Here is a 15,403-nt window from a genome sequence, read left to right as displayed (position 1 = left end):
ATGGATGCTGTTAAAAATCACCCTTAAAAAAATTTAAAAATTAAAAAAAAAAAAAAAAAAAAAACCTTAATATTTCCGACTGCAAGAAAAATCCATTCATCTAGAAATTACATTAACCAAACATTTATGTACATACAATCAAACAGTACTAAGCAGACAACATATTTTTAAATTTTTTTCTTCATCACAAAACAAACTAACCGACTACGTTTCAGGAGATCTGCACAACATAATGAAACAAACTTTATTACATTCACTCAATCTTTATCCCACGGATCTCAAGCTTATCCAGCTTCTTGGGCCTCTTGTAATACTTTAGCAGCAAAGAGCAGCAAACAACGCTAACTGAAGACGCTGCCATTGCAGCTCCAGCAATCCATGGAGGCAATCGGAATCCAGTTGATGGGAAAAGTGCCCCTGCAGCAATTGGTATGCCAAGCACATTATAACCCAATGCCCATATGTAGTTCAAACGAATACGCGAAAAGGTTTTCCTGGAAAGATCAATTGCAGTTATCACATCCTCTAAGTTGCTCTTCATAAGAACAATATCAGCTGCCTCAATAGCTATGTCTGTGCCTGCACCAATTGCCATTCCAACATCTGCAGCTACAAGTGCCGGTGAGTCATTGATTCCATCTCCTACCATTGCTACTGTGTATCCTGAGGTCTGTAAAACAAGAAACAGAAGGTAAAACAAATGAGCTAGCTGGTGATGCTGACTAAACACCCCAGTGGAATACATAATGAAAGCAAATAGACTCTTAAATGAGTAATAACCTGCAGATCCTTCACTTTCTCTGCTTTCTGCTCAGGTTTGGCTTCTGCAATAACCGTATCTTTTCCTACTTCTATTCCAACTTCCTTGGCAATAGAATTGGCAGTTCCCCAGTTGTCACCTGTCACCATGATGCATCTAATTTTCATGGACTTGAGTATCGAAATGACTTCTTGAGCACCCGGTTTCACTGGATCAGATATGGAAATAACTCCAGCTACTTCCCCGTCTATTGATACTAGAATTCCAGTTTGAGCTTGCCCTTCAGCTTCTTTAAGTATATCTTCAGCATCCATTGGTACGGTAATGTTCTCATTCAACATCAAGCTCTTGTTTCCTACAATTATTTCCTTGTTCCGGACAACAGCCTTCACACCATGGCCAGTAAGGGAAACAAAGTCTTTCACCTCTGGCCAGGAAGGGTTCTCTGCATCATCTCTAAATTTCTTAGCATACTCAACAATGGCCTTAGCTAAGGGGTGCTCACTGTTCACCTGAAACAGATACATAATACCGATATTACCACAAAGACAATACAAAGAGAGTACATAATTTCTGTGCATTTCACCGAGAAAAAACTTGCCTCAGTTGCAGCAACAAGTTCGTAGAATTCTGCAAGTACCATGTTTTGCAGTAGTCTTGTATTAACAACCACTGGCTTCCCAACTGTGAGGGTCCCTGTCTTGTCAAACACAATGCAGTTCACCTACATGAAAAATGATCAATTGAGAACCATAAGAACCAAAGTGAAGAACGATACTAAACATAATCTAAAAATGGAAGTGGAATGCAATTACATCAAGGGATGTAGCACAGATGATCTATGGTTAAAGACCATCACATCTTTCTATAACCAAACAAAATTTATCCCATAAGACTCTCCCCTTTTTGTTGAGGGTGGGTGGGAAAAAGGAAGGTGAGTTCATAAACTTCATGCATTGAATTAACAAAATTAGGAGATAGAATTAAGAATTAACTATATCAAGCCCAGGTGGCTACTGCAGAGAAATCTGAAAAACATAAGTTAGGCAATTATTTGGGTTTGCAATTATACTCTTCTTAGATCTTCTTTCCTTTTATCATCACCACGATCAATTGAGAACCATAATGATGAAAGTGGTTATTAGATTAGCAGAAATAGTGATGACGAGTATTTAACAGTTAAGACTAAGAAAAGTGGATGAAGTCAAATTACTAAATTTAACAAAATATAGCAAATGTGGATGGAGTCAAGTTACTAAATTTTACAAAACATAGCAAACTAAACAAGATGAGTGTTACTGACCTTATGAGCACTTTCTAAAGCTTGGCCTCCTTTGATCAATACACCTTGAGATGCACCTACTCCAGTACCAACCATGACAGCAGTGGGAGTTGCCAGACCGAGAGCACATGGGCAAGCTATAACCATGACAGAAATCCCAAACTGGAGAGCAAGCTGAAAGCTGTCCATGGATTTTGGTATCCAAGATTCAGGGTAGCCATGGAATTTTCCAGCCAAAAACCAGGCAAGCCAAGTTGAGAATGAAAGTACAATGACCTGCAAAACAAAGCTAGATGTTTACTAAGGTTCTCTATAAACATAATACTTCATAAATTCAAAATTAAATCCAGAAACAAATGCATCTAATGTTATAATACTTACCAGTGGAACAAAGAATTTGGAAATTCTGTCAGCAAACTTTTGTACTGGAGCTTTAGCCATTTGCGCTGACTCAACAAGGCGTACAATCTGCGAAAGTGCACTTTCTGATCCAACCCTCGTTGCCCTGATATGCAGTACACCATTCTCATTCATAGTGCCTCCAATGACTGTATCACCCTTTCTTTTTGCCACTGGTCTTGATTCTCCTGTTATCATACTCTCATTAACATGGCTTTGCCCCCAGATGACAAAACCATCTGAAGCAACTTTTGTACCTGGAATAACTTTAATGACATCATTCTTTTGTATCAACCGACCGTCAATTTCTTCTTCGTTTACAACATTTCCTTCCTCATCCAGAGTTAGCAGTGTTGCTGTCTCAGGTGTCAAGTCCATGAGTTTGGCAATGGCATCAGATGTTTTTCCCTTAGCCAAAACCTCTAGATACTTTCCAAGTAGAATAAACGAAATGAGCATTGCGCTTGTCTCGAAGAAATCAGTACCCTTAAAATGTGGTGAAGTAGCAGCTCTTAGCACTGAGTAAACCGAGTAGAAATAGGCAGCATTTGTTCCCAAGGCAATCAGGACATCCATATTAGCAGAACCATGGCGTAATGCTTTGTACGAGCCACTGTAGAACCGCCAACCTATGATGAACTGAACAGGAGTAGACAGCACCCACCTCAAAATCTCTCCAACAGTCAGCATATTCACTACCTTGGTTTCCAAGCCATGCTTAGGTCCAGGGATATACATGAAGACCATGGAGGTTAGAAACACCGGAACAGTAAAAACCAAACTCCATAGAAAAGATCTATAGTATTGCTTTATTTCCTCTTTTCTATGAGTTCCTTTACCCCCACCTCCATCAGGAAATATTTTGGCCTTGAAACGCCTGGACACACCAGTTGTCTCAATCACATTGATAAAAGTTCTTGGTCCTGTCATATCCGGTTTGTAAGAAAGGGAGATTTTGTTCAATTCAGGATACAAGTCTATGGCCTGAACTCCAGGGAGTGCTTCAAGTGACTCTTCAATAATTCTCATAGAATTATCAGTTCTTACACCGTCAACTTGAAGGTCTATCTTGCTCATGTCCTCCCCTGTGCTAATAAGTATGGCTTCAAATCCCGTGTCTTCTATAGCTGTCAATAGCTGATTGTGACCTATAACTTTTGGATCATAGTAAACTTCTGCTTCCTCAGTAGCTAAGGCCACTTGTGCCTTTTGCACACCCTGAATTGCTTGCAAAGCTGACTCCACAGTGGATGAGCAAGATGTACAAGTCATCCCATTTATACGAATCCGACAAACCTGAGTGGACCTTTCATTGGACTCATCTTGAATCAGTGATGCTTCAAACCCAACATCTTCAATAGTCTCACGAATTGTCTCTTCCTATAAAATGTTCAAGAGCATAAAGGTTAACTAGAACTAATTATTTGAAATGGAGTATATGAAAGAATCTAGAAAAAGGAGCTGCCAGAAAAGATTATTGAGCCATGCTTAATAAGAGTTAACTCCTAGAATCACCCTTTGACTAAAAATTCATATCAGTAACGAAATTGACTAAAAAATGGTTAAGAAAATATGGATTCAAAATGGTTATGAATTAAGAAAACCAAATCGTTTTGTGGGCTGTAGTGTAGAAATTAATTTCTTGGCCAAGAAAACTTGTAAATAGTATCGGGAGAAGCAAATCATGAAAATAAGCAAAAAGTTTGGTGGGGATTGAAAATGAAAGGTGACAAACGTGTTTCGTTTGATACCAAAATTATTATTGTTTTATCAAAAATAAATTTTATTAAATACAAAAACGTATTCCACAAATCAAAAGGTTGGCACCGGCATGAAATTAAAGAAAAATAATAAAACTTGGGAGTTAAATTCCAATTTCGTTTTTGCAAGAATAATAATAATAATAATAATAATAATAATAGATAAATAAATAAATACATAGAGAATCAATACTCGCCGAAATCACAAATCTTATTAAACACACCAAGAATCAAAATGAAATCATATTCCTATACACCTAAATCAATAATAATTAAAAAATCCAGATCCACAAAAGCAAACAAAATCATCAGAAATAATGAAAAAAATAAATAAATAAATAAATCGTCGGATCAGATAATCTCTTGCAAGAAAAAGAAAGTTAGAGAGAAAGAAAAAGAAAATTCGAATTAAATTAAAAAACATACGTTAACGAAATCGGGATAAAAAAGGACTTGAACACGATTATTCAAGACATCAACGACGGCTTCACGGATCCCGGGGAGTCTCTTGATGGCTTTCTCGACGGAACCAGCACAGGCTGAACAAGTCATACCGACGACGGAGAACAAAGATTTGGTCTCGGAGCCTTCCATGGCGTTTTGCTGAACCGCCACGCCTTTGGGGTATTTCGGCATGGACGGGTAGTGAGGCCGAGGCGATAAACCGCCTCGACTACCACTACTACTACTACTACTCTCATTTCGTATGCACGCTAATGATAAGAACTTGGTCGCCATTGACAACCAGCTCTCTCTCTCTCTCTCTCGGTCTCTCTCTCTGATTTCTGATTTTGCTTTTCTGGTAGTAAAAGCTGTTCGCTTTGCTTGGAGAAGAAGTGCTTATTTATAACCGAAAATTTAAAAATTGGAGGGGGGACTATTTTTTCCTTTTTTTTAATTTCTTTATAAAATTGACCAAATTATAATATATAAAAATTTTTTGTTAAATTTTTGGTGGGTCCCAGACATGACTTATACATAACGCTACAATGTTCGGATTACTAAGAAAGTGTTTTAGTGTGAAATAACTGTTTCTTTTTCTTTTTCTTTTTTTGGGTTTTATATTGGATTCCGACGAAACCAGTGACGATTCTCTTTCCAAAAAACCCGGATCACCAACCCATTTGACTCGGAACTTCATCGTTTCGATTCTTATTGCGTTGTGCTGGATTTTTTTAATTCTTTTTTTCTGCTAATCCTTTGTTTTTTTTCCCTTTAAATTTAGACTGCGTATGTGATTCCGTATGTATTAGCAATTCATAAATCGTAATTTATTAAGTTTTTGTTTTGACGAAGAATATTCTGGATTATTGGATAAATATTGTTTCGTGTACAAGAATTATAATTATATTATAAGGGAAAAAGAACTATTCAAACCTTTTTTTTTTTTTGGGTGCTTGTGGTATGATGCATATATATATATATATATATATATATATATGTCTGAATGTATGTATGTGGATGTGGTAACGTTTATTCAAAAACAAGTCAAACAGAAAAAAAAAATTTAGTTTAATATTAGTTTTCTCAATTACACAAGGAATAAAAAATAGTGAGAGAGAGCTCCTTTTTACCAACTTCTTTCTTTTTCTCTATTCTTTGTTCACTATGCTATATTTTATGTAGCACAGTGTAATTTTAATATGTATAGCACAATGTACTATTAAAATGTATAGCACAATGTTGGTAGCAAAAGCAATTAATGTTGCTATTTCTAGCAGGCAATTGAAGGGACACTTAAAACAATTAAAATTAATTAATTGAGAAAAAAAAAATCTTTGGAACGCTCTATTTTATACATGGAAGTGGGAAATTCCTATCTTAACCATTAACCATATAATAAAATGAAAAATGGAAAAACAGATACTACATTTCATCCAAAAAAAAAATTAATAATAATAATAATAATAGTAACAATAATGTTAAAAAAAAGATACCGGATGAAAAAGTATTTAGATCTACATCCAAAATAATCTTATTAGAATTCAAGCCAAAAATAATAATAATAATAATAATCTTCTTAGAATTATTCTCTGGATCTCAATATTTTTGACAAATCATCCTATCACTGAAATGACATTTTCCAATATTGATTGTGATATAAACCGTTAATAGTTTATTAATAATAAATATAATCTTAATCTCTCATAACTAATTAGTTATGATATATGAAACTTTTAACATTCCATAATTTATATATCCACTCCTAGGTTCTTTCAGTGATGGGAGTAATTTATCAAAAGAAAATATTTATAAAATATATAGATGACCATATTTTCACTCACTTTCATAACAAACCCTTCGAATTTGCTTCATTATGTTGGATCTATATTTTAGAATCAAATCCCAAACTATAATATAATTTCTTAATTAGTCTAAAACCATATATCACGTTGACATGAAAACACACTAAGAAATAGATATATTATTTTCAAGTAGCCTCTGCCCCATACGAGTACAAAAGCAATATCCAAATAATGTTGAAGAGTACATATCATGGATATGCATATAATATAATTACTAGTTTTTCTCAACTTCAGGAGATTCTAGAAAAGATTTGTCTAGATTCAAGATTCATCTTATCACCACTATGAAAGGTATCTTGGATATGCATATAATATAGTTATTAATTTTTTTCAATTCAGCAGATTCTATAAAAAAAATTTATCTTCATGAATTCATCCTGTCATCATTATGAAAGGTATTATATTTTAGTAATATGATGAACCTAAACAGATTTAAATTGTCCAAATGAGAGAAACACAAATATAGTTATATGGAGTGATGATCCTTAGGAAACATATAGTTTCCACTTTTTATTAAGTATCTAATGATCTGGTAAGTGTTAAAAATTGTTATTTATCTAATTAAAATTTTCATATTAATTCTTTAATTGAAATGACTCTTTCAAACATTTGACATGACATTATGTGCCCAATATAAGATAGGAGCTATGTTTTCAATAAAACCTCTTTCTTTCTCTCTCTCTCTCTCTCTATATATATATATATATATAATTCTAATTTGTTGACAATTTTAAAATCTTATATTGGACACCTACAGATGTGATAATCGCTAAGATTGTTACTAAGAGGGTGTATTCAATTAGAAATTTAATGGATTTGAAAAATTTTAAAAGTCCAAAGGTATTCAATTAAGATTTCTGTGGAATCCATCAAAATATTAAAGTATTTAATTAAGAATTCTATAGAATCTATATAAATTTGGTGGTATTCAATTATGACTTTTGAAAAGTCTATAAAAATCTGTTGGTATTCAAAAAGTCACTAAGTTAAAAGAATTTTACAAATTAATGGATTTGATTGGATTTTGAGACGCTAGGTATAAATACTCAAGTCTTTCACAAATTCAATCTCCACCCCACAAATTTCATTGAATTTTAAAACACAAAACAAAGAGTGAGACCTGCTTGGAGACAGAATGAAGAACAAATGGATGAATCCGACCCGCTGGACAAACTGTCGAACGAAATCGACCAACTGACGGCAACCAAAACAACAGTATTTCCTGCAGAGTTTCTCCCCGCGCTTCCTTGCTTGATCTGGGTTTTCAGGTATAATTCAATTTTTAAATAAAATTTTTTTTATTTAACAAGCAATGAGTTTTTGTGTTTTTTTTTTTTTAAATAAAATTTTGCATACAATAATAATAATAATAATAATAATAATAGGGATGATACAAGAATATTTAATATATTTATCTAATTTTACTTTAATTTATCTTGACAATGTTTTTTTTTCATTTTTTTAAAAATATTTCAAAGATAATATTATTAAAGTTTAATATTTATGTATATATTGTTTGCCTATTTGTTAATATTTGTTAATTTTTTCAATATCATAAATGTTCAACGATGCTAATGGTATAATAAAAATGAATAAAAAAAAAATATGCTTATAGTATAGAATAAAAGATATTATTCACCAAAATAGTAAATAAATTATATAAAAATATTTAAAATCATTATAATTCCATCAAAATCTGTTAAAATCTATAATATAAGTATTACAAACTTCATTAAACTTTATATAGGATTCTGATAAAACTCATGTGGCGTCTATAGAATTCTAAATAAATCTATGAATTTTATTAAATATTTTAATTTTTTTAAAATCCATTAAATTTATAACTGAATATACCTTCTAATTTTAGTTTAAAATCATTAATTGACCCTAAGTATTTTATATGTCTGTACATTTCTACACTATATTGAAGACATGTTTCTAACATATTATAACGCTATCTAATTTATAGTTTAATTTAGTAAGAATGCAACGGTTATGGTATAGATATCTTATTTGGCAATAAATGATATCATCTAAATTAAATATTTTTTGTTTTTTAAAATAAACTCTCATGGTGAAAGTGAACCCATCAAATTTAGAAAGGACCGGCCAATAATTGTTTTTTTTTAATCAATTACAACAGTTTTTCACATCCAACAACCAATAATTGTTATAAAGGATTAACATATTATTTTTAAGATTTGATTGATAATCTATTTATTTTTTTAGTAACCAAATAAATAACATGATTTACCACATAAAATGTCTTTGCTCCTTACTATGAAGTATTTACTGCGTCCTTATGATATTATAATGAAATCAAAAGTACGAAAAAAAAAGTGATGGGTTTGGCATGCATGCATGCAGAAGCTGCCAGACTTGGATCCTGTACGATGAAATTAAAATGGTCCGATGGGAAAGAAGGCGTGCTCAATGACGACAACAATGATACGCTTCTCTTTCTATTATTTTTTAATTTTCAGCTTATTAATATGCCACGCCGATACTAATACTATTTGGTTTTGTACTTTACTTTGTGGGTTTTTCATGCCTTAGCGTCACCCCATATTAACTATGCTAGCTGATTCATGACCATAGATATCCATTGTCAAATTATTTTCATATATATCTATATATATATATATATATATATATATATATATGTAGACTGTTTTTTGTGTGAACTATATGCATGTAGATATACAGTATTGACAACGGTTTTTTAAAAAGTTATCGTTAATATTATTACACATAAACAATATTAACAATGATTTTTTAAAAAATTATTATCAATATTATAGATCAGTATGTGGATCGTTCGCACCGTAATATTTTTGTATATATATATATATATATATTATACTATATGTGTATATAAAGAGAGTTTTTTTTTTCTTTTTTTTTTTTTTTTTGGGATGTGATCGTCACCAAGTGGAACTAATTTCTTGCTATGGGAACTGCCCACTAATTGTTTCCTAAAGTGATAATGATCATATGTTTGAATCCCTCTGCCATTAACATTGAAAATGAAAATAAAACCAAACAAATTACTATAATTATTTATCTAAAGAAACTAATTACTATATTTAATTGGTTTTTATTTAAAGCCTAAAAATTTATATGGGAAAGTAACTCGTAACTTTTGCTACGTAAGGTGCTCATTTGGTAACGTTTATATATATATATATATATATATATATATAAATATATATTTTTTTTTTCTTTAAGTGTTTGTATATAATTGGCTTGTGTTTCAAATGATCATTAGGTTTTCACCTAATTCATATTTTGTTTGTTTATTATTATTTATTTTTATGCGTTGTTTGTTTATTTTATAATCACACTACTTTTTGTATGTTATTCGTTACAATTGGACCCAAAGATATGGATACATTGCATCTCCATCATCATCCTCCAAAAATAACTAAACAAAAAGGAAACTGAGAACCTCAACCACTGCAGGTGGTTCATGGGCCCTTTTTAGATTCATTATTGTGTGGCCATTTTATTAGGTATGTTCATAAAAATGCCTCATAATTTTATTTTTTATTTTAAAAAAAAAAAGTTGAGGTCCATAATTCTCAATGTTTGTAAACTTCACAGTATATACTAGTGATAGTGAAAATTGACGTATTATAGCAGTATACTATTTTTGTCATTTGCTCATATTATTTGATAAATATATAATTATTTAAGAATCTTCCAACGTGTACTTATAAAATTATAAAAACATAAAATAAAACAAAATTAGTTACTTCGAAATTTTATATTAGTTTTTCTTGAAGAAAAAAATTGACTGATCATTGGCTAATTTAATTGCTTCCAGTTGAAAGATATATGTATGTATTAAAATCCAACTTTGCATCTTCCAGCACTAGAATTCCATTTTAGGAGTGCAGCTAATTTATCACTACAATTTGTGTTTATCTGACTAAGCAATATCTATATATATAATTTCATTCTAGTGCCTATATGACCCTTTTTACCTTGAGCGTAGACAATTTCTAAACCACAAAAGACTAATAATAATTACACATTATTAAGCGTCAATCGGACATCATAATATTACAGTTTATAGGTCCATTTGAGATGGGAAATGGTATTTGAATAAACTGGATTATACATATACATATATATATATATATATATATATAGGATTATATATACATTGTAAGTCTTGTTAGTTTGTTAATGAATAGTTTAGTTTATTCATTTAATATTTAAGATTTGATAAATAATTTTGGCATATGTAATGTTAAATATAACATGTATTATATAATATATGATAATAATTTAATTATGGTTGGATGAAAGAAATTAATGTAATCTCAATTAAATATGTTTTGATTTTGGGAAATTTTATCTATACTACAAAATACGCTAACAGCATTATAATCTATACACATTCATTTTAAAATTTATTTTTGCTAACTATTCTGATAATTTATACCTATTTTACTTTACTAACTTAAAATTAAATTTATATACATTACAATTCATAATTTTCCTTAATACTTTTAGGCTTTATTTGGATGTTTGAAAGACAAAATGAAAAAAAAAAATGAAAGAGGAAAAATGAAGGACAAAAGAAAAAATTAGAATTTTTCTTATGTTTGATTCAACAATTTGCAAGTGAGTAAAATAAATTTTGCATGAGAAAGAGAGAGAGAAGGGAGGGAGAGAATTTCAAAGGGGAGAGGGGGAGAGAGAGAGAGAGAGAGAGAGGAAAGAGAGATATAGAGGAGAGAAAGAAGAGAGAGAAAGAGAGAAACAGAGAGTTATAGAGAAGTAGAAAGAGAAAAAAGAGAGAGGAGAGACCACAATAGAGAGTTGAGAGAGATAGAAGGGAAAGAAGATTAAGGAGGGTGTATTCAATTTAGAATTCGAAGGATTTTAAAAGTTTTTAAAAGTTTAGAGGTATTCGATTTAAATTTTAAAGGAGTTCATACAAGTCTAATGATATTCAATTCAGATTTTGATGGATTTATAAAAGTCCATTAAAATGCAGGTGTATTCAATTAGAACTTTATAGAATTTTTTTAAAATCTGGTAGTATTTAAAAAATCATTAATTTTAAAAAATTTTAAAAAATGATGGTTTTTAATGGATTTGAAAGGATTTTAGCAGTGAAATTGTGAAAAAAAATTGTCAGTATAAAATCTAACCTTAAACCCAAAAATTTCGTTGGATTTTCATAAAATTTGTATGAAATCTGCAGAATTCCATAACAATCCATCAAATCCTTTAAAGTCTATAATTTATTTTAAATCCATTAAATTCTAAATTGAATACATTCTTCTAAAAAAGAAATCAGTGGGAGAGAGAAATGAGATAATATGTTGTCCAAGTAATAATTTGTTTTTTTTTTTAATACTTAAAGCATTTTATTTGTGGATATTGTTAGAATATTAAAAAATATTAAAATTGTAATGCAATTAGCATATTTTTTTTTAATACAGAAAGAATTATCTTCTAATTTTTTTTTAAATAAATTTTATTTGAGAAACTAAACTCATCAAATTTATACTGGATTCACTAATAATTATTTTTTTAATCAATTACAATAATTTTTCCTCACTTTAATGCCACCCACATTTCAATAATTATCATATAAGATTAATAGATTATTTTTAAAATTTGATTGATAATTTTTTTTTTTTTAGTAACCTACATGAATAACATAATACCTATATGAATGACATAATTCCTATATGAATGACATAATTTATCATATAAAATATATTTACTCCTTATTAATTATAAAGTTTTTTACTGCATCTTACTATATTATGATGAAACTAGAGAAGTATGGAAAAAGACGTGATAGGTTTGGCAGGCATGCATGCAGAAGCTGCCACACTTGGATCCTGTACGAGGAAATTAAAAGGGTCCGGTGAGGAAGAAGACGTGCACAATGAGGACAACAATAATATGCTTTTGCTTCTATTATTTTTTATAATAGATATTAATTTTCAGTTTATTAATATGCCATACCGATACTAATACTATTTGGTTTTGTACTTTATGGGTTTTTCATGCCTTGGTAGCAACATAGATATCCATCGTCAAATTACTTTCATACATATATATATATATATATATATATGTGTGTGTGTGTGTATAAGGAGAGTTGTTTTTTGTGGTGATCATCAATGAAACTAACTTCTTGTTATAAGTCCATCCAGTTATTGTTTTATAAAATAATGATCATATGTTTGAATTTATCTGTCACTAATATTGAAAATAAAAATAAAACCAAACAAATTACTGTAGTTATTTATTAAAAAAAAAACTAATTACTATTGTTAATTGGTTTTTATTTGACCTGAAAATTTATATGGGAAAGTAATATGTCACTTTTGTTACTTAAAGTGCTCATTTAGCAACGTTTATATATATATATATATATATATATATATATATATATATATATATATATATATATATATATATATATATATATATATATATATATATTTTAAGTGTTTCTATATAATTGGTTTGTATTTCAAATGATCATTCGGTTTTCATCTAACTAAAAATTAAAAATAAAAAAATAAAAATTGTAAAATTAATTTCGAACTGCATGTTTATAAATTTTGGTTTATTATATATATATATATATATTGTCATAACATATGGCTATCATATTAATAGTTTATTAATTTATATAATGTTAGAGATACCATCTAATTTTCTAAAATATCTATCATATGCATATCATTATTTGATTGATTCATGTGTAGTTATAGTTATGCAACTTATTCATATGTTAAAATATCTCTAGCATTAATGTATGTTTGAGAATTTTAAAAATATCTGTAATAACAAATACCATTTTCCATCCATATATCATCACCGTCATACTAAAAATCCATTTTAATTAGTCTTGTGGGATATTTAATTAAGGTTAAAAATGAATATAGACAAATTAAGATAAACTAATTAATATAGACAGGAAGGATTAATGAATACAGATGGCATTGTAACCCATATTCATCGAATCATAATTTCATCAAAATATATTTTTTTAGGAAAAAAATTATCTTTTATTCGTTTTCTCTACTGTCTAAACCCAGACATACGCCATCACCACGTGTATATATATGTTTGACACGTAAAATGGCCAAAAAAAAAAAACTATATTATAAAATCGTGTCAAAACAAATTGAAATTGTAAAATAATGTTTGCCAAAAGTCAAACTTTGGGCTTTCAATCCAATCCAATCTTTTTGTATATGGACCTTGGGACCGGTGTTTCAATGCCTTCAAACCAAATATATAGTATATACAATCTTTTTTTTTTTTTTAGGTGAATAACAAATTATATACACAATACACATACAAGATGACCATATATTGATCACAACGAGATTCAAATAAAATATTAGCAAGTTTTTAAGTTGGAGATAAATAGACTTGATTATTTAAAATTATTAAATTGCATGTTTCATCAAATATTTATAATTCACATCAAAATACATATAATTTAAAAATTGTAACTTAGTACTTTTTTAGTTAAAATGTTGATGATATGTTTTTAATTTAGATTGAAACATTTAAACACTAACAAATTAAATATTAAAAATTATTTACTTTGAACCTCGTGCTCCTTTTAATCTTGTCCTTAAGGTAACCATATGTTGATGAGATAGTCATCATTTGGTGGTATTGATGCCCCATTTATCGTTTTAAGATAAAACTAAAAGATGAAATAAGAACTTTACCGCCTCCCTCACAATACAATACAATACAATTTCCACTATAAGGACGAGAACATGTTTTCAATATACAAGATAAGTTATACAATACAAAGTGATCTCTTCTCTAAACCAAGACCATTGGTTTAAAGTTTTGGGTTTTGCAAATCCAAACATAAAATATCAACTTAATTATTTAAATAAAAATAATAAATAAAACAAAATCAAATACTGATATTTTAGCAAGAGATTAGTAGCACTACTCATTTTGTTAACGTGTTTTTATGAAGTCGACCTGTTGGTAATCCGACAAACAAAACCATACATGTATTCTCTTTTTTTATTCCGTAGATTCATACATATTATTAGATTCTGTGATATTTTATGAGACAAATTTAAATGTCGAGAGGAAAAAAAAAATGAAAAAGAATGATGCATCTTGCAAATAATACAAAATTAAAAGTTGACTCGAAAATGATTGGAGGGGTAGTCATAGTGTAAAAAAAAAAAATAATAATCCCACATATCCTAGCTCGTCGCATTGCGTGAGTCATAATAGGTTTTGGTCTTTTGGTCTTGTGTTGTGTCACGTAGGTGAATTTATTTGGTTATGATTTTCTTATTAGTTATTTCACGGCTTGCTATAATAAAAATAATAATAATAATTAAAAAAAAAGGAAAAAGAAAAAGAAAGAAAAAAGAAAAGAAGTGTTATGTCATGCTTGCGTTTGGAGGGAATTTGTTTATATATTTTTTTAATATATATATATATATATATATGTATGTATGTATGTATGTATGTATGTATGTATGTATATTATTTGTATTCTGTGGACTTTGGGAGACATAAAGGCCCAAAAATTTGACAAGTGGACTTCCAGCTTTAGTTGATAATGGGCCTGATCCTCGACCCTATTTGAGCCAGCTCATTTTTCTGTCATAAAAAGAGGGATTAGCATTATTGACCCAATGATAAACCACGAACACCTTCCTCGTTGGGGATTCGCGCACCGTAAATCAATTCCTCAAAGTCTGAAACCCCAAACTCCAACGGATCAACAGACGATTCGGGATAGAACCTGACTCGGATTTTATAAAATAATCTTTCCTAAGCCCGGAGAATTGTGTTTGATCCCCTCGACCAGACCTTGCCCGAGGTCACCGAAGTACGCGAGCTGGGCGACCCTCTCGAGTTT

The 15,403-nt window shown here is 29.9% G+C and overlaps 1 protein-coding gene across 1 annotated transcript; it reads right to left on the bottom strand.

The window, feature by feature from the left end:
- Positions 1–80: 80 nt before the first annotated feature.
- Positions 81–5,085, bottom strand: LOC107429878 (probable copper-transporting ATPase HMA5). Its single transcript, XM_048464343.2, has 6 exons — positions 4,628–5,085; positions 2,424–3,821; positions 2,064–2,318; positions 1,362–1,484; positions 781–1,272; positions 81–670 (listed from the first exon to the last, which is right to left on the bottom strand). Exons 1-6 carry the CDS (start codon positions 4,937–4,939, stop codon positions 254–256), a joined length of 2,997 nt encoding a protein of 998 aa, XP_048320300.2. The 5' UTR covers positions 4,940–5,085; the 3' UTR covers positions 81–253.
- Between the last annotated feature and the right edge of the window lie 10,318 nt (positions 5,086–15,403).

Source organism: Ziziphus jujuba, chromosome 6 (assembly GCF_031755915.1).
Source record: "Ziziphus jujuba cultivar Dongzao chromosome 6, ASM3175591v1".
NCBI lineage: Eukaryota > Viridiplantae > Streptophyta > Magnoliopsida > Rosales > Rhamnaceae > Ziziphus > Ziziphus jujuba.
The sequence above is the reverse complement of the archived record's forward strand: the minus strand, read 5'-3'. Positions and strand labels throughout refer to the sequence as shown.

Excerpts from the sequence above, each read along its gene's own strand:
- LOC107429878 (XM_048464343.2), bottom strand. The coding sequence starts at position 4,939 with ATGGCGACCAAGTTCTTATCATTAGCGTGCATACGAAATGAGAGTAGT. Across the intron at positions 1,273-1,361 it reads AACTTGTTGCTGCAACTGAG|GTGAACAGTGAGCACCCCTT; the intron begins GCAAGTTTTTTC and ends TATCTGTTTCAG. Across the intron at positions 671-780 it reads AGAAAGTGAAGGATCTGCAG|ACCTCAGGATACACAGTAGC; the intron begins GTTATTACTCAT and ends CTTGTTTTACAG.